This window comes from Lepidochelys olivacea (assembly GCF_965140295.1).
Source record: "Lepidochelys olivacea isolate rLepOli2 genome assembly, chromosome: 10".
In the NCBI taxonomy this organism is placed as follows: Eukaryota; Metazoa; Chordata; order Testudines; family Cheloniidae; genus Lepidochelys; species Lepidochelys olivacea.
This window is the reverse complement of record NC_140420.1, coordinates 67,869,913-67,896,266: the sequence shown is the minus strand read 5'-3', so window position 1 is coordinate 67,896,266 and position 26,354 is coordinate 67,869,913. Positions and strand designations below refer to the sequence as shown.

Below are 26,354 nucleotides of genomic sequence, written 5' to 3'. Positions count from 1 at the left end.
CTCAATGTTATGTATTAAGCGATAGATTCAGTGTGACAAACTGCAGGTGTTGATACAAACATTTACATCTTGAAGTTTCCACTATCAATGGACAACCACCTCAATATCTTTACCCTTCTAAGCATCTGAAAGCCATAACATAATTCTGAATATTTACTATGTTAACAAAGAGTTAGGCGAGTAGGGATGTCATATTCTTGGAACAGGTGATGATAAAAACCCTTCCACTGCTATTTTGCATTCTTTAGAAACAGAGTAAGCCAGTAAGCTACAATTTCCAAAATACAGAAAAAACTCCCACATATTGACTGTCCTATGTTGTCCGACACTGGATGAAAAAGATATTAAGGAAGGAAAACTTCTGGGCACCCCATAACATGGTACGTGCCAGTGCTGAAAGGTAATATTGAATGCATGCGTTGGAATCAGGGGTTGGCTACGCTCTTATTGAAGGGGTGTTTCAGAGTAAGGCATGGTCTATGCACAGATTTTGTATTGCATAACTATGTCAGTTATGGAAGTGATTTATAATGAAATAGTTATACCAGAACAACCCCTATCATTGATGCAGTTATACTAGTTTAAGGTGCCTTATACCAGTAAAGTTTATTCCTCTTCCCATACTGGAATAGCTATACCAGTATAAGAACCTTTATGAAGTTACCTTTATGTCCATATGTGGGGAAGCTGTACTACCTTATATATAGCATTACAGTTAAAGCAATACAAATTGTGTGTGTAGACAAGCCACAAGAGATCAGACTGGAGGAATTAAGGGATCTTAATTAAGTCATTTCTCCCTACTATCTTCTTTAAAATGACTTTGGATTAATCACCTCTCAGTTTTTTCTGTCCAAAGTGCCAACTTCTCTCCTCCACTCCGAACATCTTAAAGGATAAAGCAATTATTTTGCAACATAGAAATTTGTGTTTTTTTCAAGAAATATGCAAAGGACAATTGATGTTCCTAAACCACATTTTTGTCACATATTTGTACATTTGATGGAGTGCCTATTTCCTTTCTTTAGTGACCTAAGTTTATTAGTGAAAGTAGGCCCTTAACCAGGCTAGAAGGGTCCTGTCAAAAGCGTCCTTTCAGTCCAGTTATGACAGAGGAAAAGTAGTCGTCATAGGAAAGGGCAAATTGGTGGACAATGAATGTTTCAGGGAAAAGAAAAGGCAATTGTTTAACGATTAGTAACTGAATTTATATAATTCACTCCTCAGCACTCATGAGTTGGTTTATCAGCCCACCGAACAATTAAGAGTATCAGCAGCAAAGGGACTATGGGTCAGTGTAGTTGAGGACCTGTCTTCATAATCTCCGACACTGAATGTCTTCTGTAAAGTGTCTCCCATAATGCCTGGTGAAGGTGCTACTACAAGCCCAAGCTAGAGTCTTACAAAATATCCAGGAAGAAGAGCATTTGCAAGAGTCAACTGAGAAATCTGGATAAGGTACAGTGGACCAAATCCATCACTGGTCCACTGAAAGCAGTGGAGTTAGAACAGGAAATAATTTGGCTCACTACATCTAGACAGTAAAAATAAAAATATTTGCTTTAAGGGATACAGTTAATTAGTTTAGATTTCTTTAAAAAGAATTGACATCATTTAAATAGCTTTTTGAGCCATTCTAAGCCTTAATGAGATAATAGAATCTGCCCTTTTGGAGACTTGGTGGACATGCAAACAAAGCTTCAAGACTTACTTTGAAATAGATGTTAAGATCTATGTTTACTTTGTGGGTTAGCAGAAATGTTTTATATGATAAAAATTATGAAAATAATTTTTTTAAAAGGCCTCTTGGTGACAAGAGCCTATACCCTTCACGAAGAAATGTAGTTTATATGCCACAGTAAATATACTAACTCTTCCCAATCTGGAGCCTTGGATTAAAATCCTGAATAAATCCCAAAATGAAATAAGTGTCGAGAAATTAACCTATTTCTTAATTTACTAGTTAAAAAAATCCCTTTGATTCATAGCCATTTTCAGATTCTGTTTTAGAAAGACCTGGGAATGCAGTGGTGTCTAGGTGAGGAATGAAGTACATAGACAGAACCGTGTAAGGAGATTTTTTTTAAATCAGAGCCTATAGCATGATTGAGTCACACAACTTCCCATAAGTCACACAGAAATGGCAAAAAAAAAAAAAAAAAAAAGGGATGGATAATAAAAAGGATACTTTACAAAATACATACCTATGTTCAAGAGGGATTAAAGGTAGCTTGTTAAGGCACTTTAAAATATTACCAGATCCAAGCATTTTGGTTAAAGTTTTCTTCAATATGGATATAGACAGGGTCTGATCCTGCTCCCATTGAAGTGGTTTGAGTTTTGCCATTTACTTCAAAAAGAGCAGGAACAGACCCTTAATTCCTAATCCCATTACTGAAATAAGATCCAAGAGTGTTAAATTACTCTCAGAGACTGTACAGGAGCAAGGAAAGCTGAAATTATGCTAAAATTGCCTTAAAATACAGGGTTATATTAAATTAAATTTTAAAAGGTTAGTCTAAAATACTGGCATTTTACAGGTTGTGGAATTTTGATGGCTATCTAGGCACAAGGCAGGAAAGTGTTGTCATTTGGTGCAATAAATTCTGTACTGTATCATACAATAAAACTTTTTGTTACTGTACTTATTATACTCAAATTATTTAAAGAGTTACTATTTTGCTCATACTTACCCTGATCATGTGACCAGCATTGTCTCAGGGGAGTTTCCTGCAGAAGTCAAACTTCTAAAACCAAGCTAGGAGTTGACTAATAGACTAGCTGTAAATTTCAACTTAATTTCTGTGGCAGTGATGCTCTTGGACTGTTAACACTAGAGAATTACCTAGATCATAAATAAAAGTAAGGAAAATGGCTATTGGACACTCCTTTTCACGTAAGAGATGCATTCCTGAAGCAGCCTCTCTCATTTTCTAATCTCTTTTTAGACTCAAAAGTAGCTTCTTGTATCCCTAACCAAAAAAGGAGACATACAGTTGTCACTTTAGAAGAAGCAGTCATATCCTTGAACAACTACACGTGTAAAACTGTATAAAATCTGTATTAATCTAACCAGTGCCCACCAAATGCTTTCTAAAGATTGTATTCTACTCTTCTAATGGATAGAACAGTGAGGGTATCCTGTACATGCTTTGATAGAAATTTCAGTAAAAGAAACTCCTCCAAAAAACAATTCCAGCATGGTCATGGGTTAGAAATGTAGCATGAAGTTGAATATAATTATTTTGAGAGCCATCAAAAAAGTGATCAGAAATTAAAAAGCCCCATTTTCTAAGCAATTACAACCAGGAAGAGATAAGAAATAACCACAGAGAGATCAACAAATATTTTATAATACTTTAACTCTTATTTCAGTTTCTCTCTCATGTCTTTTCCCAGCTATTATTTTTATTTGAGTATTTTTCCTATAATTTCGGGAAAAGACTGTGTGCCACAGGCTTCAGAGATACTGGTACATTTTGAGGTTCACTTCTGCTAAGAAAAAGACAAAAACCTATTTATGGGTAGCAGTGACTTTTTTATTTTTCAGGAACTGAGTACATGGCTACACTAGAGAAATTCATTAAGGGAAATTGCTGAGCACTTGCAACTCTTGATCTAGTCAATGGGAACTGCAGGTGTTTAGCACCTCTCAGAATCAGGCCTTAGAAGAGCATAAAAAAAGACACCCGAGTATCAGAGAAAGACGTGAGACACCTGAAGGTTAATCCATCCAAGGAGCTGAGCCAAATCAGTATGTTAACGTTTCCAGTCTCTGAGCTTTTCTTAATAAAGTAATTAAACACAATTTACAAAAAAGGTCAAATGGAGAATACTGGCTAGGAACTGACAATCCCGAAAATACAGTGGGTCAAATTCATCCTTGGTGCAATGCCAGCAAATGTAATTAAAGTCTACAGAGCTACACCAGAGAGGAATTCAATGTGTTTAACAATTTGTAAGATACAGCTGTGCAGAGACAGTCTGTATTTCAGGGGCAGGTCTCTGCTGAACTTAGAACTAGCTACTCAGATTTTCCAAGGAAATGTGTCACCCAGTGAGATGAAGAAGTGTTCCACAGCACAATAGATAACCTTTGCTGCAATATATTCTCACTCAGCCTAAGCCACTGCTTGTCATCTTAAGCATCCCATACAGAGTAAAATCAAACAACTGACGTAACATTATAACATTACCTCTGAAAACACTTAGGTAAAACACTGAGGATTTTTTTTTTCAGGCTACCATCTAGGCATCTGGAAATATCTACAAATAACCTTCCAGGGGCTTCAGCAAATGGCTCTCTGAAAAACAAATATTTAGAATAGCCCTACATTTACCACTCACATCTAGAGAGCTGTGTGTATGTATATAAAGTTACTACCCACATAGACTTCGATTGTGAACCCCCTATTCCTATTGGGGAACAATTACCTGCCCAAGTGCTCCCACTGATTTCAATACAGTAAGTAACTGCTAGCTGAGAAAGGAGTCCACAGGGAATGGTAGGAAAAGAGTTCACCAAACACGCACCCAAAACTCAGAAGAACTCTGAGCCCTGTGCTCCTGCAGAAGTGGGAAGCTATACCTCCAGAGCATGCTCCCCCAGCCCTGACCCATGGAGCCTTTCAGGGTGGGGAGCGGAGAATTCTAACTTCAGAGAGTCAGATGGGGTAGGAAACCCAGCTGGGCTCCTACAGATTCTCTCCTTGACAAACCTCTGAGGAAAGCAGTCCAAGTTTATATAGGCTAAGGCTGAGTTAACCTGTTTTGGTGCCTTAAGGGTTTTATCAAGTATGCTGAGGACCCAGGGCTGTACTATCTTGTGCTGTTTCCCCCTTCACACCGTAGAACCTCTCTTTCCAGAGGGGAATTTGTGGGGCTAGCTGTGGTTGTGGGATCCCCTGGAAAAATGGCTCCCTGTGCTTTCAGAAGCAGGCTACAGCCCTTAGGGCTCAGCAGCACAGGAGCCAGTACTGATCAGCAGCTCTGCAGTGGCTTGGGACGTTCACAAGGAAGCTCTGTGTGGATCTCCCATCTTCTGCGTAGATATTAGGAGAATATGTTGGTTAAATAGGGGGAAATCCATAAGTGATGGCTATTCCATGCCCAACGTAAGGATGCGCAGGAAATTCTACATGTTAAATTAATGGAGTTTCCTCTCCTCTGCATAGACTATTCTCACATGGGGGAAATGGGACCCTGGAATAAAAGCAGCTATTCTTTTCCAATTATAAACTGCACACTACTTCTTTTAATACTAGCCAAGAACAAAAACAAATATTTGTATGTATGGCTAAATACTTAATAGTTCAACTAATGCAAGTAGCATAATCTAAAGTAGAAATCTACATAAGGGGGAAAAGATACAGCATCTTTCAGTTTCTTCTAGTTAAGCTCACTCTCCCAAAGTTCATGAACTCAGTTATCTAGCATTAGCCACTTGTAAAAATATTAGCTTCTGGTTTTCCTGTTTCTTCTGCAGGAGGATTATTTTCAGAGGACTCTCTGTCTTTCTTTTGATTCTAAAGCTCTTTAAACAACTATTAGAAAACCCATAATTTATTCCAAAACAAAACAAAAAATGTTATTTCATAAACCAATCAGGTGCAAAGTGACAATGCTGTTGCCTGTTGCATTATTCACAAAAGGCGGGCATTAAAAAGTGAGGCTATGAGAACTGTAAGCTCCCGGGAACAGGGACTAGGGTTTCTTATGTGTTGCATCCGATGAAGTGAGCTGTAGCTCACGAAAGCTTATGCTCAAATAAATTGGTTAGTCTCTAAGGTGCCACAAGTACTCCTTTTCTTTATGTGTTAGTAAAGAGACTAGTGAAATGGAGTCCCCTCCTGATTGCTTCATAATATGTCATACATCTTAAACTATTCACAAAATAAACAAAAAAAGTGGACTCTTTCCAGCATGCTTGGATACCGACAGAAAACCAATTTTGTGGAGCACTTTTTTGTTTGGAATTTGCTACCTGCTACATGAAAGACCAAATTTTAGTCTATGAATCACCATGACAGCTGTGCTATTCTGGGACAATGCAGATCACAGAGACCAGGATGAAACATGTGAAAGCTGGGGCATAGCATTCTCTGTCAAGGAGACCCAGCTGTGGAACTATCTTCTAGAGGAGATCAGGCAAATCCAAAGTCTGATCATCTTTATGAAATGCTGCAACGCCTTCTTCTTTGAGAAAGTCTTTCCACCATAAGTGGCAATCACAATTCAAAACCCCCCTTTTATTCCCAAACCTCTCACAATTCTTTTCCTCTCCCCTCTCTGCACAAAAATGTACCCCAAACAGAGTTCTTACTCCGTAAAAGGGAGAAATGCCAGACTCTATGAAGTCCACTAGAAACATGGCTACTGCTATTGATTTTACATAGAAGGCGCTCAGACACTCTGACATGGGTGGCAATAAAACTGAGAGAGAGAGAGAGAATCTACCCCAAAACAAACCGACAAAAGAGCCTCAAATAACAGAACAGTGTCTGGTATTTTAAATAAGTCTTCCTAAAATTCTGCCCATAAGTATGCGAACACACTCCCATTGAAGTCAATAGAGTTGCATGAGAATAACAGAGTAGCATTTGGCTCTGTCATTAAGTGACCTTTACAACATCAACACACTTCAGTCACAGGAGGGGGTCAGGCAGATTGTTCAGTAGCATATTTCCAAGTGTCTCTACTGTAAAGATTTGACCACAGAGTGAGAAAAATTGTTGTTTCTGCCCAGCACTCACTTTTTTCACTTTTGTCATATTTAAGATTATAAGTGAAATGAATGTGGAGTGTGAGCTAATGGTTTAAATGTGTCTGACCCCTCCCAGATTTGCAGAGGGATTGGTTGGGGAGAGGGTAAGAGGAAAAAAAGTAGTCTCCCTTAAGCTTTCTACCCCAAAGGTATGTCTAGACTGCAGCTGGGAGTGTGCTTCTCAGCATGAGTAGACAGACACTGGCTAGCTCAACTGGAGCTAGTGTGCTAAAAATAGCAATGTAGCTGGGGAACATTGGCTCCACTGGATTCATTGAAGCTGAGGCAACAATCAGCTCCCTTCTACAAGGACTAACAACTAAAACAGGCTAAAACAAAATCAGAGAACAATAGTTCTGCTATGAACTAATCATGATCACTGCATTAAATAGCTCTTGCAACATTTTAAAAAAGCAATATCATTTATGTTGACAGAAGTTTCTGTTTTGTAGACAGTATGGGAGGAAGAATAGCTTATTTTATACATTCATGAAACCTTTCGAAGTTACACTCAGGGGTTACATTAATGTTCTCAGCTGCAAAATTTAAACCTAATGTCATTTGAAGTTCTTTTAAATAAAACCATGATGACATTGTCTTAGACCAGTGGTTCCCAAACTTGTTCTGCTGCTTGTGCAGGGAAAGCCCCTGGCAGGCCAGGCCGGTTTGTTTGCCTGCCATGTCCGCAGGTTCGGCCGATCACGGCTCCAACTGGCCATGGTTCGCTGCTCCAGGCCAATTGGAGCTGCTGGAAGCGGCAGCCAGTATGTCCCTCAGCCCACGCCGCTTCCAGCAGCTCCCATTGGCCTAGAGCAGCGAACCGCGGCCAGTGGGAGCTGCGATAGGCCAAACCTGCCGACGTGGCAGGTAAACAAACCGGTCTGGCCCGCCAGGGCTTTCCCTGCACAAACAGCGGAACCACTGTCTTCGAAGAAACGCATGATACACGGAGGCAAAATATGTTTAATTCTCACTGTTTACACTTCTCACAGAAATAGAAGTCCTTTTAATGATCATGATTCAGACTAATAGCCCTAAAATATTTTAATTTCACTAATAAAATATTGTTTGAAATATCAGATTAAAAAGTTTATTTCATTGTCTGCGAGGATGTTCACACTTTCCATTTAAATGATAAGTTCGATGTGGAAAAACTGCTCATTTGTAAAGAAATGAATTCTAAGTAATAACCACAAATGTAACCAAGAGCCACCCGGAAAACATTTGAAAATAAATGCTTCACAAAGGCACCAAACTCTTGATGAAAGGTGGGAAACACACACAAAGATTTTATACATCAGTTAGAGAGGAAGTACCACACACCTGCATCAACTGTTTGGGGAACCTGTTGAGGTCGGTGGTGAAAGAGGGACAGCCACAGTAGCAAGTGAGGGAGACACTAGGTAGCTTCTCCTCCTGGGAGTCTCTGGCACCCACTGGCCAGCTGTGGGAGAGGGTGCTTATTTGGCCAGTGTTCCCCATTTCCCAGGATTAAACCCGGTGCGGGAGCCACGTGGAGTCTCCTTTGGCTTTGTTCCAGGATAGGCTTTTTGTAAGTTACTTTACTAGTTTTCTTTGCATTCTTTAACTTTGCTCAGACTTTGTTTTTTCATTTATTTATTTTATTGAGCAGCAGATTTAGGGATGTGACACTGCTCATACACTTAGAGTTAAGCATGTGCTTAAGTGCTTTGATGAATCAAGGGCAGAATGCTCAACACCTTTTGCAGGATCAAGCCCTCAAAACTCCATGGTCAGTCATTCTTTGGCCTCTATGCTAAGACTGCCAAGAGAGGTACCTATTAATCCCAGTTGTAATAATGGTAGGTTTTGTAACACATATCCATGGGGAACTAGTCTGAGATCACGTTACTCATTTCACAGAGGCCATGGAACCCATTTTGGGTCATTATCAGCCTTTTCTGGGTTTGAACTGGTGACTTGGGCTCTAAATCCGATTACCAGTCGTCTCTCTCTCTCTCTCTCAAAGATCTGTAAATAGTGCCTATTACTGGTGTATATAAGTGTGGTTGATCTAAATCCCATTCAGTCCTCCACTGAACACAGTTTTGATGGAAGTTTTTCCAAGTCTCGTGAACAGTGTACTTTATTTTAGATACTCTATACAAGAATTCTTGTATAGTTCAGCATTATAAAGAAACCAAAACTACACATATATTCATACCATTGTGATTTTTAAACCAACTTCTTTGAAAACAAGCCAAAATCAATGTAATGTTAATGTTCTGTATGAACAATTTGGGTTGAAAATTAAAAAGGGGAAGAGGAATCAAGGCTTTGACCTTGCCAAAACACTTCAAGTTGGATGCACTCAGATAAAAGTTTCTGGTTTTATTCTCTGTCTAGTAATAATATATAAAACTGTTCATACCAAGGTGTGCTGGTCCTTTCAGTGCAAGTCTCACACTGCGGCTCCCATGAGGTATAGCAATCACAATTTCTTCCCCTAGGAAAATTAAGAAACTGTTTTAGAAATCATCTTGCACCAGGGAATTATCACATCACATAACTAGACTGAAAACTGTCAAATGTGTCTCAGAAAATATTTAACAGGTTCCACAATTTTTCTATTAAAAATAATGTGTTATTTTATTAAGTATAATACACCAAGTCTGTTTGCTGAGCTATGCAGCTATTAAGACCTACATATGGACTTGTAAATCTTTCCTGCTATTGGTAAATTATTTTCTATTAACAAAAACAACTAAAATGTCAGTAGTACATTAAGTACATATTTATACTTTGTTGTCCTAGTTTTATTTCCTAATCACTGGACAGACTTAAGGGATTTGCTAAGTTGTGTTTCCCCTGGCAAACCTTACATACCCCCAGCTGTTCAGTTTCATTTTGCCCACACCTCATTTCCTAGAGCAGGTCACAACTTTAATAAGTGGTAGGATTTACAGGAAATAAATCATCTACATAACACTAACCCTTAACCAATTACAGACCAGTTAAGAGAAAATTATAACAAGGTCTGCTTGTAACTTGCAATATAAGATCATTCCTTCCAGGAACAGTCCCAAGTTAAAACTATAAACCAAACCAGCATCAAACAGGACAATCCAACAGAAAAAAGCTTTTGTTTGCCTGAAATACCCCTTAACAATAATCACACTTAACACATATATAACTATTTTTATCTGTAGATCTCGGGGGGGCTTTACAAAGGTGGGTGGGTCTTACTACCTCCATTTTATAGATGGGAAACCTGTGATTTACCCAAGGTCCAATGGCAAACCAGTGGAGAAGCCAACAGACCATGGGGTCTAATAATTCTGGATACTGGGCCTCTCCACTCCATCATGTGCCACACCAAAGAAGGAGGAAGAGTCAGTGTGCAAAAGGGATCAACACTGTCCTGAGTTTTAAACCCCCATAGGTTCTGGAAGGGAGGGGGATGATGCCACATCAGAAGTCCATGAAAAAATGTAGAGAGAGATGGAAGATAGACTAATCCTACTTTCATTTAATTCAATAGGAAGTTTGCCATTTGATTCAATATAAACAGCGTCAGGCCCTCAGAAAGTTAAAAATAATGTAGCTGAGGCTAAAGGAATGGTGAATATCTGATAAGGCTTGCTAGCCCAGTGCCTTGAGAGACCAAAAAAACATAACTTTTCTTTCGCAAAAGAAGAACAAATCCTGCAAAGTTATCACAAAACCATGAACATAATGTAGGATAAACACATTTTACATTTCTCCTAGCAAACTGCCCTGGTATTGCCAAATACCCAGAGGAACAGTAAAGTCTCATATTCAATCACTCGATTCTGTAGATAAGTCTACCCTTATGCTATGTGTTTGATGAGATGGATTTCACTGTAGTGGGTTCAAGAAAATAATGGTAACTATTCACTGAAGTTCAGTGGTACATTGCTTCAGAAACACTCACACAGTATTTTGAGAATATTTGGGTTATAATTTTTACCTAAAATAATTGAAGAATTTTTTCTTTCCATGTGAAACGAGGCCTTTTTACAGTAGATGCTAAATTATCAGTTTCGGGTTTACCTCTCCTTAGCATAAAGTATAAAATGCTTCCAAATGTTCAGGATACTTCAAGCAAACACTGCAATTATTTTCTTCTGAAATAATCACCTTCTTACATTACAGTTTTTATATTTCCAATCTCTAGGAAGGTTATTTAAATATAACCATTTATTTTGGACATAATGAAATGTGATCCTTATTAATTTCATATATAAGTATTCCATCAGCGTGCAAAATACTACAGTCAGAACCATAATACAGCTAAGGAGCCCTGGAAAACACATTAACTACTCAGCCACTTAATATCTCTTTGCTTCTTGGTTTTTCATCAACTGAATTGCAATCAATAGCCAAAAGGTAATGAATGACTATACCTTTAAATACAATGAAATAACTGCTGAATTCGGGACTAGGCATTACGGTGATACAAATAATAAACAAACAATAATAAGAGCCCTCCAGCATTAGAAACAAGACAGGTTTCCAGGGGCCTGTCTGACCCCACTTAATTGATGACTCTACCTCTCCTTGTAAGCCAAACAGACCCTGGTCAGGGCACACAGCCTCTAAGAAGGGTTTGATCCTGGAAAGCACTGAGCACCCTGAGCCACTGGTTTCAGTGAGACTTTGGGCGTAATCTGTGAAGTGCCTCAAAGTGGCAAATTTGTAGGGTTGTGTGCTAGGGGTGACTATAACTCTGGTCTTTTAAGAGGGTCAAGGGCCGATCACAGGGTGACACTGGCCCTAAGAGGGAAGAGGCCAGTGCACCTGTGACTGGTCAGCTGACCCCAACTGGGGCTCAGAAGACAGTCTGGGGGCCCTAGAAAGGAGGATACCTGGTTAGTCAGAGACCTAGCAAATCACAGCGTGAGGGAACCAGGAAGGGGCAGGTGAGAGGTGCTTGCAACCCAAAGGAGAGAGAAGCAGCAAGGAAGACCTGCCAGGAGTTACTTGGCAGAGGCTGAGTTTGGAAGCAGAGCTGTAACTGAGTTGGAGGAGTTTGGAGAAAGCTGTTGGTAAAAACTGACCAAAGCTGGGGACCCCTGATTAGGAGGCGGCTTGGGCAGTGGCCCCAAGGTAAAGGGGAAGATCCAGCTTGGTCACAAGAAGCCAACTCTGGAAGCAAGAGGGTTGTTACAGGAGGGTGGATCCCCTGAACAGGGGTATGACTCCCAGGCAGGGAGGTTTGCGGGAGTGGAACCATGCAGGATGAGCAGGCCTGAAGCCTTGAGTGAAGGGCACTGGGAAGACTGGTCAATCTCAGTCAGGGAGTCCTAGAGAGTGGTGCCCTGGATCAGAGGCCAAAGGAACTGAGAACAAGTGCTGCTATTGACTCTTGCTGGTGATGTCTGTGGAGAGAGGAACAGGAAAAAGGTTTCTTTACTGTGGCTACTGGAAGTTGGCTTTACTACAAGGTTTGGGGGAAGTATTGCACTGGTGCATGTGTATAAATTATGCCCAGAGGCAGGCTTTGTATCAGACACAAAGAAATAATGTTCCTTTGCACTGGCCGTGGAAAGGGGAAACTAAGACAGGCACGCTTGTCATGCTGCGGCCTGCTGAAGGAGGGTGCTCCAGGCGAAGCCACCCTATGACTTCTGCCATTCTGCCCCCACTTCACTAGTCTAGTTCAATCAAGTAATCCTGAAAGCTCCTGTTTCACATTCCTTCAGCAGAACCTCCGGCATATTCCACACTTGCTGCAATGTTCCCTGGTATGGCCCAAAGTTCTGGTGGGGGTGCTCAGTTTGCTAGCATGCTACTTGGGAAGGCTGGCACCACAACAGGACTTTGGTTGCCTCGTGGGAGACAAAGTGGGCATACACAACAATGTGTTGGACCAGCCCAGCCACTACTGCTGCTCAAAACAATATTTCCAGCTGCCAAAGAAAAACTGCGGAGTTTGAAAATGGGACACTCCCAGAGGCAATGATGAGCTGAGACTGCATTCAGAAAATCAGGCAAATGTTCACTCTTACCAGCAACAGAGGCAAATTTCAGGATGAGCAAGGACCATCAGTGTTTCTGTGGCGAATGCAGGGAAAGAACATGATGCTGCTTCTCTGCTGGGCCTGAGCTACTCCTGGAAATCACTGGGCCAAGCGTAATGCTTGTATGCACAAACAGGGCTCCTTTTCCTGGTGTTGGAAGCCTTCCTACACCAGTGGTTGCCCTGTATCCAGCCAACAAATGAATTAGTTAGAGAAGGCCCTCAGGAAATGGGCTCATTATAAGTGGCTTCCCAATTCATATTATGATCATGGACAATAATGCTGGCAAGGCATAGCAGTGTGAGCTTTTGGATTGTAAGCTCTCTGGGGACAGGACCATCTTTTGTGTTCTGGGTTTGTACAGTACTTAGCACAATGGAGTCCGGGGCTATGACTAGGGCTCCTAGGCACTACAGTAACATTAATAATGGAGGGGATGAGCGGATATGGAAAGAGCTAGCCTAGGTAGCTCCACATCAACCGAGAATTCCCCATGCCATGGGAATCCTTAGCTACCTCTGCCTTTAGGGGAGCTTTATATCAGTGCAAAGGGAACTTAGCATGAGCCAAGATCTGGCCCCAAATCTAACAATTTAAAAAGTCTCTGGTTCTCACTGTAAAGTACATACTCCACATGCTTACTGGAAAACGAGCCCTTGTATTTCCAAAGTGGTGTGCAGTGGTTTTTCAGTGGCACAGTTCCCATTAAATCAATGGGACTCCTACTGTTAAAAGCATACAAACGCCTATAAAAATTTAAGAGGAAGTGGCTACTCCAGGTTCTGTACTTAGAGATTCCAAAACCATTTTTATACTATTTCTGTATCTTTGAAGGTTAATTAGTAGCTTTTCTCTACAGCTGAAAATCAAATGAGCCAAAAATCATAACACTACCATGCACGAAAGCTGGAAAGAAATGCCTGGCATTAGGTCACCACCGTTCCCATTAAAAACCAAGGCACACATGACTAGCATCTTGTATCTCCTGCCTGAGACTGCTTATTTTATGGACTCCTGTTTTTTTAAAGTCATCATTATCCTGCATCTTGCTGTGTTGGAGTAATATTCCACCTTCTGTCGTAGCTCAAGGACTGGTCATGATCCTCTGTCAAATATCTCAAACACACACAACATTCAGATGCACGGAATAAATTTGGCACTCACTTTTCAGCATATTGGATCACTTCAATTTTAGATGATAATTTAAGATGATCCTGTGGGATTTTGGACATTGGATTTCAGAAAGAGCCTCAGCGACAGTAAGATCACACCCAGATTCCCCTAGGACTGAAAATGGGGGAGCCACATTCCTGAGTCCCCTCTGAGACTGTTATGCAAATACAAGTGAGAACCTAAAATACATCCTTATCTTCATCAGCTTCCCAATATATGTGATGGAACAATGTAGTCTCTCTCCTGTCTAATTATAAAGCAGACTTACAAAAGGCTCCTAGAATATTCATGCTCTCCTGGAATGCTTTCCAAAGGGAGTTGCATGAAACACTCTTATTACAAACTTGAAGACTGGGGCAGAGAAAGGGTGGCATGACACAATGCAGTAAAGCTGCTCAATTTAAGTTGGTCCAGCCCAGCATAGTTAAAAGTTAAATACATTGTGAGTGGAAAAGTGAACTCACTACAGGCTTGTCTACAGGGGAAGCTAGTGTTGTAAATTTAAAGCACAGCAGCTATTTGGCACTAACTCCCTATGTGGACACTCATATTCCCACACTAAAAATGCCTTTGTGCCATTTAGCCTAGTTCACTTCAACGTGTACTAAAGCTAAACTGCAAAAAGGTTCTCTCAGCGTAGAATAAGGAAGTGCCCAAACGCGGAGTTCATGAGTAGCTATTGGACTTCAAAATCACAGCCTAGCTTTTTCACGCTAACTTTCTGTGCAGACAAGCCTTAACATTGAAACATTTATGGCAAGTTTTATAAAATAAAAAGGATAATGAATCATTAGAGAGAGGAAAAAAATCAGCTGAGACTGGTGCCACTCAAGACGATGAAATACCAGTTGCTGACACTTCTTCTAAGCTAATGTTGGATCTCCAAGGAGAATCCCCAGAGATGTCCTAGAGTAGGGGATGGGGTGAAATTACATAAATCACAGAATAGCACCAACATTTGGGAATGCTGTTATATTTGCGTAGCCTGCGGCAGAAGCTTAAGTTATTGTAGCTTTAGGGTATTTGTTAGGATACAGCCTTTGAGTCAAACACATATGACTGGTTTAAGGCAAAAACCAAGATGATTCTCATGCTGCCTTTGGACAGTGACTAGACTGTTGAATAGTTGCTGAAATTATTAAAAATATTGTTCCTATAAAGGACACTAGATAAATGAAACTCCATAACTCCTATGAGCTCATGAATGGAAGCTCTAATGTCACTAGCAATGACTCCACATCAAGTAAGGCATGAATCATGCGCAAGACTGGAACTGGCTGTCGATTGTGCATTGGAGAATACAGACTACTTCTGCAATCTCTCCTCTTTCACATATATATATATATATATATATATATATATATATATATATAATCTTTAACATTTATATAGCATTTTGCAATAATTAGGTGACTATTAATCCCATTTTTCACCGATGGGGAAACTGAGGCAGAGAGAGGTTAAGATACTTGCTGCAAGTCACTGGCAGAGATGGGAACAAACCCCAGGTGTCTTGAATCCCAGTTCCTGCATCCAAGTCTGAGAGAAATAAATACTGAAGGTTTTATTTTTTCTATCTTTGTCTTATCAGAACCTGATAAATTTAACAAATGAAAGCATTGTGAGTGTTTGTTTTACTAAATCCTAACTTGATTGTTTAGGGTGTATCTTATTTAAATAGCTCGGCAACATGAATATTAAGTATCCTATTGCAATGCACATCCAAACCGCATATTGCCTATGAATGCCAGTACTTCACCACATCTATGGTGCTATGAAGGTGCAATCTCTGGAGTCAAATGATTTGAACAGCAGAGACCGCAAGTCTGCTTTTCCCCTCTAGTAGCTGTCTGGAAATCTTGGGCTTTTTGTTCGCTTATAGCTTTTTATAGATCACATTATCTGCCTATGCTATAAAATTATTATTATAAAATTACACCCACAATTATTCCCTGTAACTACAGTATGAAGGAAAAGATAACCCACTTCACAGTATCACTGCCAGTTATGTCAACCAACAAGCAATTTATAGTCAGGTTCTAGCCAGTGACCAGTGTGCACATCACTAGCCCACGTTCCTGTGTGCGTTTTACTGTTATTGTCATCATTTCACTTTCATGTTGTATCTTGTCATAAATTAGATAGAAAGCTCACTGGGGCAGGGGCCACATCATCCTGTGTGTTTGTACAGAGCCTAACACATTAAGGGTGCCTGAGCCTGACTGAGGCCTTTGGGTGCTACTATAATAATAATAATTAACAGAAGAAGAAGTCCAACAGAAATATTACATGGCTGTGCATTCATGGCCAACACCACTTGGGACCTTGGCATGTTGGGGCACTATTATCTTAACCAAAATCAAAACCCAAGATGAGTAGAAAAATGGTCTCTTTGTGGCAGGGTTTAATCCAGTTGCCCTAACCTAAATTAATAGTTGTATAAGAGCTTCCAATCAGCTCCCATTGCAATAAAATACACCAGCCCCCAATACTGTCCTAACAACTTTCTCTTGATACAAGCTATTGCTGGGCGCTATCCAACTTGTTATCAGTCCTGGCTCTCACCCCTGTATTCTAAGTGATGCCCTAGCCTGGATCACACTTTACTTTGCAGAGGCAGTGAGGCCATTACATTAGTGGAGCAAGTTACATGATGCCTTCTACACTGCTCTGATTGTGTCTGATTACACTCGAGTACATGACATGTCTTTACAGAGGAAAGCTGGACAAATATAGAAGTGTTTGCTTTCCTTCATTTGACTTACTTTCTAGACCATACCCTGCTCAGATTACTTACGTGAGTAGTACCACTGACTTATGTGGGACTACTCACAAGAACCAGCCATGCTTGGGCCCTTTATTTTCAGTTCAAGCAATGTCTCAGCTATCCGGCATAGGCAGACAACTTTTGGTGTAGCTCTTAATTCAAAGACAGGTTATTATTCAGTGTTCTTTTTTATTGCTATTTTTAATTGTTTGATAATCACCCAGCAGTGCAGTATTCTGAACGATACAGGAATAAAGACCACTGATCTGAATGAAAATGAATTGTATTATTATTATCCTGTGATATAGCCTTTATATTGAGATTATTGATTATTATTATTAAAAGCTGATCTACAAACAGAATATACAGCATAAATCATACTCAAATAACATAAAACAGGGGGTCTATATAGCATCCTTGCTTTCTGGTATTCTGTGGCAAGTAACTAGCTTGGCAAGTGAGCTCAGGCTCTGAGCCTGCAATGAACTCTGCATAGGTAGATCCTCACACCCATGGTGAATTTAATTGACACAGGGGTCTGCTTGCACTGACCTCATTGCCTAAGACTACAAATGAAAATACTTATTATATACTAAGCTTCTGTACTATGCAACACAGAGACACATTTAAAAAACAGGACAGACACTGTTGAGTTTGAGACCAAGCTTTGTTTTAGATCTACCAGAAGTATCATCAGCCTCTTTTATAGGGAATTTTAGCATAGGAGTAAGAATTTTTTCCAGTTAAAATTTGGAACAGAACGACTCAGGCTGTCACTTAAATCAACAAAACTCTCTCACTGATTTTTATGAATAAAGACATACAATTAGCAGCCCATCAGGCAAATGGATCTCAGGGAAATGAAATGTACAATACACAATGGGATAGCCAATGTCCATAAACCAGAGTTTTTCTACACAAGCCAAGACAGATCAGGAAAGCAAGCAAGTCTCGTAAGTCCCAGAGTAATTCCAAACCAACCAACAAAAGAAACTCCGATGAAGAGAAAGTAATAGACTGTTCTTCCTTCACAGAAGTATGGCTATTTAGAAAAGTCTGAATGGATTTCACTCTGTAGAGTTACTGGTTCATTCTCCATTTGGGGAGGGAATAAAGAAGAGAAGAAAACAGCTCATGCATTACACACAGTGAACAAGCCTTACATTCTAAAATGCGTTACACACACACACAAACACTCTTCTTCAGGCAACCACTTACAGAAACACAAAGTTCCTCTGCATAACAGACTACGTAATGAGAGCTGGTCAAATAGCACTGAACATTTTTTGTGAGCTACTAAGTGAAATACATAATGAATTCTGGGGCACAATGTTTCCAAACCAATTATTTGTTTTGTATGAGTCAAGAACTCAAAAGTTAGAAAATGCCAGAATTAATGTTTCCTTAATTTGTCCCCGTTGAGATTATGTATTATGATATTGTGTTTAATTACATTATCATATGCTATTTTTTCCACAAGATCCCTTCTTCATTCAGTGCACACAATGGACAGTGCTCACTCACTTTTGTTTACTCCTCATTGTTCCAGGTCTTATTTGCTGCACACTAATTGAACCTGCTCTGAAGGAACTCCCTAGAAAGAAATTGATAATTCTGGAATTTCCTAACTTTTGAGTGCTTGAATTGCAACGTAATTATTCTCCTATAACACAGTTTTTGTATGTTTAACTTCCTAGGTTTTTAAAGAAGCAAACTGAAAAAAATTCCACACTCATGAAAAATGCCCATGAAACCCCCCCATGAAAAACACGTCATGGACCGTGAAATCTGGTGTCCCCCTGTGAAATCTGGTCTTTTGTATGCTTTTACCCTATACTATACAGATTTCACTGGGGGAGACCAGTGTTTCTCAAATTGGGGATCCTGACCCAAAAGGGAGTTGCGGGGGGGGAGGGGTAACAAGGTTCTTTTAGGGGGGTTGTGGTATTGACACCCTTATTTCTGCACTGCTTTCAGAGCTGGGCAGTCAGAGAGTGGTGGCTGTTGGCCAGGCGCCCAGCTCTGAAGGCAGCTCCCTGCCAGCAGCAGCACAGAAGTAGGGTGGCAATACCATGCCACTGTTACTTCTGCGCTGCTACCTTCAGAGTTGGGTGTCCAGAGAGCAGCGGCTGCTGACTGAGGGCCCAGCTCTGCAGGCAGCAATGCAGAAGGGTGGCAATACCATACCATGCCAGCCTTACTTCTGCGCAAGTCCTGATGGCAGCTCTGCCTTCAGAGCTGGGCTCCCAGCCAGCAGCCACCGCTCTCCACCTGCCCAGCTCTGAAGGCAGCTCCACCGCCAGCAGCAACACAGAAGTAAGGGTAGCAGCACCACACCCCTCCCTACAATAACCTTGTGACCCCCCCCCCAATTCCTTTATGGGTCAGGACCCCTACAATTACAACACCATGACATTTCAGTTTTAAATAGCTGAAATCATGAAATTTACAATTTTAAAAATCCTATGACCGTGAAATTGACCAAAGTGGACCGTGAATTTGGCAGGGCCCTAATTATGTGGCATTATATTGATACCCATGTGGGTCATCAGAGGGGTGGAATCTTTAGATGCATTGCACAGACTTCAGCCTTTAAAGGAGTAACTAATAGCAGGACTGTAATAGGCCACCATGCTCCATGTGGAACAGCATGGGGGATGAGATACTTTGCCAGAGGGTTTCACAGATATGTGCTGACAGAAGAGGAATAGTGAGACTTAGGAATCTTCCATTCCAAGCTCTGGAGGGAAGTGCGCTCTAGTGGGCATAGCCTCTTCTGGCCATTTCCTCTAAGCTTGACTCCTTCTGCCTCGTCCTTTTCAACCTGTCCCTGACCCAGTCCAGTCTCTTCCTCACACCTGTCTCTTTGTCCCAAGTCCTCTCGCTGATCGAGTCCCAGTCTCCACTCCTCTAGCTTCTCATCTCAGTACTAGTCTCTTTACCCAGCTAGTTCTATTCTTCCCCTCCAGGCTCACTGTCTGATTCCTAGTTTCTTCTCCTTCCCACACCCAGCTCAAGTCTCCTTGTCCAGCCGTTCCCAGTTTTTTCCTCCCAACTCTTTGTCCAATCTGTCTCTCCCCTCCCCACCCACTGGCTCACAGTCCTGGTCTCCCTCCCCAGACTTCTTATCCAATCTCAGTCTCCCCACCCAACCCTTTGTGGTTTCTTTTCCAAGTCTCTTTGGCCAGCCACTCACAGGTCTCCCCAGCTCCTTGTCAGATCTATCTCTCCCGCTACACTCCTGGCCCTGTTCTTTGCATTAGTTCATAGTCCAGTTTCCTTGTCCACCCAGCCCCAATCTCCCCCTCTCTCCCCAGCTCCACATCCAGTCTCATTGTTCTCCCCACAACAAGCCAACTGGGTCCCAGTCCCCCATATTTCCCTCATAGGCTCCCAGTCTTTCCCCTTCCTCCAGCACCCAGGATGAGTTTCTCTCTTCCTTCTCCCGTCCCAGTTTTACTAGACTCCTTGTCCCACTCTACTCCTTTTCCTCCCTCCAGCCTGGTTTCTGTCCCCAGGGCGTCATTAAGAGTACAGCAGAGACAGGCTTTCTGCTCTCAATTCCAATGCCCAGCCCCACCCTGTCCTCGAGCACCTGGAAGCACAATTACAGGGAAAATCCTTCTGATCCACTGCAGCCTTAGGCTGGAGCATGCTAAGGCACTCTGTAGGGCTAGTGCATGCACAGAGGGATCAGCACTATGTAAGCACTGTCAGGATGAGCTCCGCCCTGACATCTGGTGGTGAGGTGTGGCAAGTTGTGGAAAAGAACTTCAGGGACCAATCTCATTTGCATAGGCACACCCACCCAGCCTAGAAAGAGGCCATAGCTGCCCAAATGGTCACTTTGGCTGCTGTGGGATCCCCAGTTTCTCTGTTATTGGGGCAGGAAGAATAAATTGTTATTACCCTGATTATGGGAACTGTGCTTGGAACTGTACTTGGCCTTTTGTTATGATGGAGGGACTCACCATCAACTAAGTAGCACTCGCTAGGCAAGGGTCATGGGTTCCAAAACTGTGTGAATAGAGAGAGGTTGGGGACAAGTATTAATACTTGGTGGCATGGGCCCCTTGGTGAGGGCCTTACATGCTAATTGCACTTCCTCCTCTCTCCACTGTGGAATATCAGAGCTAATTTTGATTTCATTAGAAGTCTAGTTACAGGCCACTGAGCTCACTTTGGGCTAATAGTGCACCAGCACTGAGGCTCCCCTACTACATGCTGAATTCACCTAAGAGCTGAAATCACTGAGCGTTGTGTTAAGTAGTGGAGGAGCCCGAAGATATATTGTGGAGCAGTTCATAGGACGGCGGGAGCTGCTGGTGGGACGTGGAGCAGTTTGTGGACCGGCTGGTGGAGCAGTTCGGCGGGAGCTGCTTGTGGGCCGTAGAGCGGAGCTGAGCGAAGCCATTCGTGGGGCGGCTGGCGGAGCAGAGCCCTATGGAGCTGTGGGGCGGTCAGCTTCAGATCATGTAAGGTGCCTCTGACCCCCGCTCCCATCTCCACCCAGGTTGGGAGGTAAAGCTCTGCAAATAAACTTTCGAACTCTGGGGCTGCCCTGACCAGGGACAGAGACTTTTGCGTCATTGGACTTTTGGGACTTTGGGTGATTTGGGGTTGCTGGACTCAAGAACCAAAGGGAAAGGGCATGCCCCAATTTGCCTGGGGTGGGTTTTTTTGCTCATCGGTTGTGTTATGAATCCTGTTGGTGGTGTTTCCCCAACATAATGCCACATTGTTTCTCTCTGTAGCTTTTTGCTACACTCAGACTCTGTGCTTGCGAGAGGGGAAGTATTGCCTCTTGGAGGCGCCCAGCGGGGGTGGTACCTATTTGTCCCAGGTCAGTGGGTGGGGGCTCGAGCCGGTTGGCATTGTGTTATTGGAATGGATCCCCTAGATATCGAACCCGGCCCTTGTTGCTGCCACAGAAGGGTTACAACTAGAAGCTGTGATGGGTGGGACCATGCTGCTAAAAATCAAATAATTCTCTACTGGGCATGTGTGAACTGCAATTTTTCACTGGCTTATAACTTTGCCAAATTTGGGCAGGTTTTGACGGGGGTGGTAAAAGGGATCCCTGATGCAAAGGCCCCTTCTCTGACTTATGTGAACTCCCTGCTTCAAAGCATGGAGGAACTAGAACATTGCAAAGATATCTGGAGGGAAAATTTCAGCCCTAATGGTCATCGTTTGGCAAAGTTATAAGCAACCAAAAACAAGGCCTTGTAATGGGAAGTATCAGGCTACCTTAATAATAGGCGGTACCTACCAGTCCTAGCTATAGTATGGTCAAATTTAAATTAGTTTTGTGATTAAATAAATTATGTTTTGGGATGAAATTGGAAAGTGACCATCAGTGACCAACTGTAAAATGCACATTGACAGTGAGAAATAATAAATAATGAGAAAATTAAATTATAATAGTTTGCATCTAAAATCTTTTGTGTAAAGTGTTTAGTGAAAAAAATGACAAAAATTAAAACTCTGCAGCTAACAAAGAATTTTTATGAATTGAGTAAGGCCAGATTTCATTAACTCCCCATTTCAAATTCTACTTCCTGTTAGTGTCAGATCCAGAATCTTTCCTTCTCTGTTGCTACAGAACCAGAACACTTTCCTATCATCTCTTGCCAGTCACTGGGCAGAAAACAAACAAATGGCCCAATCCTGCAAGCTTTCCATGTGCACAATTCACTTGCAAGTTAACGGGAGTCCTATGTATAGAGTACCAACCACACCAGGCCCAGGATATTCTGTTTCCCAATGGGATGGTACATTTTACAATCTATTTCACTTTCTGTTTGAATATCATTCTATTATTATTATTAAACATACCCTGAAACTCTACTTCAATTGTCACACACTGGCCACATTCCTCAGTCTGACAAATTTACTGTGTGCTACTCAAGTGGCACAAAGTGCATTTAAACCACCTGGGTTTTACTCCTACACCAGAGGTGGGCAAACGACGGCCCACAGGACCCGGCCCCGAGCTCCTGTCCCGGGAGGCTAGCCCCCAGCCCGTCCCTCACTTTCCCTCCTCCCCTGCAGCCTCGGCGCAAGGCTCTGGGAGGCCGGGCAGCGCAGTTGCAGAGCCACAGTCTGACCCGGTGCTCTGGGTGGTGCGGCTGGAGCGCCGCCAGCCACTGGTGCTCCAGGCAGCGCGGTAAGGGGGCAGGGAGCAGGGGGGGTTGGATAGAGGGCAGGGAAGTTGGGGGTGGTGGTCCAGGGATGTGGGTGTGGACAGAGGTCAGGGCAGTCAGAGAGTGGGGAACAGGGGGGTTCAATGGGGCAGGGGTCCCCGGGGGGTAGTCAGGAAGGAGAGGGGAGGTTGGATGGGGCAGCGGGGGGCAATCAGGGGCAACGGTTCCGGAGGCAGTCAGGGAACAGGGAGAAGGGGTGGTTGGATAGGGCAGGGGTCCCAGGGGGAAAGTCAGGAATGAGAGCGGGGGTTGGATGGGGTGGCAGGGGGAAGTCAGGGGTGGGGTTCCGGGAGTGCTCAGGGGACAGGGAGCAGGGGGTGGTGGATGGGGTAGGAGTCCCGGGGGTGGGGGGGGAGATCAGGGAATGGGGGGGGGGATTGGACGGGGCAGGAGTCCCAGGGGAGCCGTCAGGGGGCGAGAAGCAGGGGAGGTCAGATAGGAGGCGGGGGCTGGGCCACGCCTGGCTGTTTGGGGAGACCGGCCCTCCATACAATTTTGGAAACCCGATGTGGCCCTCAGGCCAAAAAGTTTGCCTGCCCCTGCCCTAGACAATTCACACTGTGCAGAGCTTATGCCAGCAGCATAGAATAGGCCTCCTGCCACTCTGACTTCCACTGGGGCTAAGAGGCTGGGGGTCAGGAAACCACAGCCTACGCCTTCTGGCTGCCACTGTTCACTATGTCAGAGTTGTGCTAGGATGCATCAGAGAATCAAAAATAGACTTTACTTAGAAATGTTGGGCCAAATTCTATTCTCAGTTACATCCATTGCAAACCCCATGGAAGTGAAGGGAATTGGAGAGGTACAACTGAGAACAAAGTTTGGCCATGCATAAAGAGGCCATATGTCTTGATTTTTCATATGAAGTCCAAATGTCCCAAGAACTTGCTTGGGGACACCTGAAATGTCCTGTTTTGATTACATAAAAAACATTTGGTTTTGTAATAATTACCATTTTTCTTCCTGCTAAATTAAACAGAATTTGCTCTGTTTACTGGGGGCAACCAGTCTAGTGAAATGAGCATTCAGCACAATGAGCAGTGCGTAGAGTGAAGAGAACAGTCAAATGAGCTGCTGTTTTGCTCTACATGAACATTAATCACACCTGTTCAATGTTTCATGATGAACACATTCAGAACCCTAAATTACTCAATAAACTCCTCCACTCCAAGAAATATGCCTGTGTCTCTACTGAGTCAGAAGGTAGCACTAGCAATCACCAGTGCAGACAAATAAATTATGTGCTTTTGTCTTCTAGAAAAGAATTCCTTGACCCTAAAAAGTATTGCAACAAACGTGTCCCTTTTCAAAATTTTGTTACATTTGCTATACATAATTGTCAAATAACATGAAATATAAATCACAGTGTTGGGGAAGCTCTGGCATGAAATTTTACAGCCCAATCTACGTCATCACAATGTAATGTAATGTGCATCACCAAGACAAACTAATATATTTCAAATTACGTTCACATTTAAGCAAGTGTAATATACGAGCTATGACACAAACAGCATAAAAATATTTAGAGCTCCTGCAACAGGTATTACATATGACTTTACGTACAACAACTCTTTCCAAATCTTATTGATAGTGAACTGTTCACAGGCTGAATTACAATGATTAACCCCGAAACGCGACAATTGGTGTAGTCCTCCAAGATGGGCAGTTACTCCACTCTTGATCATTGCTAAAATGTCTGTTCATACTTGCACTGATCTCTCTGATTTCAGAGGGGCTAGACTGTCACTCCGCCCTATGCGGCTCTGCAGGGGAGTAAGGAGCCAACAGGGCCCCATTCCACTGCATGGTACAGGATTTATCCACACTGTGAGTCCAGGAACAGTTGTGGGGAGAACAGGCTCCATACAGCTGCTACTCACCCACTGTGAGCAAGTGGGAAGGGAGGAGGTGAGGATAGAGGCAGAGAGGGAGTTGTGAGGACTGGAGAGCAGGCAAAGCCACAGCTCTGTCCACGCAAACACCTACTACCAGAGCTGGTTGAACAGGAGAAGCAAAACATGAGCTGTGGAGAAACAGTCAGAGGGGTACCTCTGAGCCGCAAATCCTTCCTGTGACTCCTCGTGGGGCAACACAACTACATGCCACCCTCTACTCAATTCTAACCCAAAGGGCCCAATTCTGCCTCCTTCTCACTCTGGTAAGTACCTTAACCCATTAATAGTGTTCCTGAGGTCGACAGAACCACTGGCAGGGTCAGGTGCTACTCACCATGAGTAAAGATGGCAGAATCTGCCGCAAAATGTACAGATTAACTCAAACACACAATAATGAGCGGACACAATCTTACTCCTAATTCTTTAAACCTTGTATGTCCCGCACCATGGAAGTAGTTAACTTGCCTCTGAACCACAATTGTCTCAGAAGCTTAAAAAAGGAGTAGAGTTAACTTAAAAACCAGGCATTTTCAGTCACATGCAACAATTTCCATAAGTCTGTCCATAACATGTTTCCCTGATTTGAAAATGTTGCCACAGTGTCACATACATTGCAACATGAGGATACCCTATAAAATGAGATGCATATCTTGATGGTTATTCCTGAGAGAATAAATTGAATGGCTCTTAAAAAAAAAAAGGAGAAAAAAAGCATATCTCAAATTCTTTCCTAGCTATACTCCAATGTGTGGTATCCCTCATGGAATTTCAATAGACTAATCTAGCACAGACTTTATATTAAGTAGCTTTGGATAACTGCAAACAAGTATACAGTGAAGAGGTCAGACTCTGCAATAGGTTGGGTTAATATATAAGCAGAAAACATAGGCAAGGATAAATCAACATAGGATCAATTTGCAACCTACTTTTTTCTGGTGAAACATGAGCCTTAGCTTGCCCCCTCACAAGCCTGCATGCGGAACCATCTCCTGCGCAGATTCCACAGTTGTCTTCCTTGGCATTACTCCCAAGTTGTCGATCACAGCCTACTGCCTGCCAACAGCAACACCACAGTCAGAAGAGGGCAAAGCTATAGTAGACATGCTCAGGTTTCTGGAATTTCATTTATTATGTTATCCTTTTGATTTTATGAGCTGGCCTCATTCTTTCAAAGCATACCTTGCTTTTCAAATTTAAGCCACATAGGGTCTTAAAAGCAATTTCTATGATTTTAATGATGAGCTACAACAATCAAATACATTAAGATATCCAAGCACAGAAATACAGGAGTCACTTTCCCACTGTTTTTCCAAATGTATAAAGCTGGGTGTTATTCGCTATAACATAGAAGGGTCAGCTGTTACTTGGTTATTTAGAATTTGTCTTTCATCACCTGCTAAATTCAGTCTGAGAGAAGAAAATCATTTAAACAACCAAAGCTAAATATTAAAGAAGCACATTGGTTTTAGATCCGTAGTTAAGAAACTCTTGGCAGTTTTCATGATCTAATATCTTGGTTTTTCACAATTTAACTGATATGGGCCC

At 42.3% G+C, this 26,354-nt stretch overlaps 1 protein-coding gene across 1 annotated transcript in view; it reads right to left on the bottom strand.

Annotated features, from left to right (window-relative positions):
* ADAMTSL3 (ADAMTS like 3) overlaps positions 1-26,354 on the bottom strand; it is a 279,550-nt gene that overhangs the window by 84,572 nt on the left and 168,624 nt on the right. Inside the window, exons 7-8 of the mRNA XM_084642460.1 lie at positions 25,736-25,862; positions 9,156-9,230 (exon numbers count right to left, since the gene is read on the bottom strand). Of these exons, the coding sequence (XP_084498586.1) occupies positions 9,156-9,230; positions 25,736-25,862 (202 nt within the window). The remainder of the gene's footprint in view (positions 1-9,155; positions 9,231-25,735; positions 25,863-26,354) is intronic.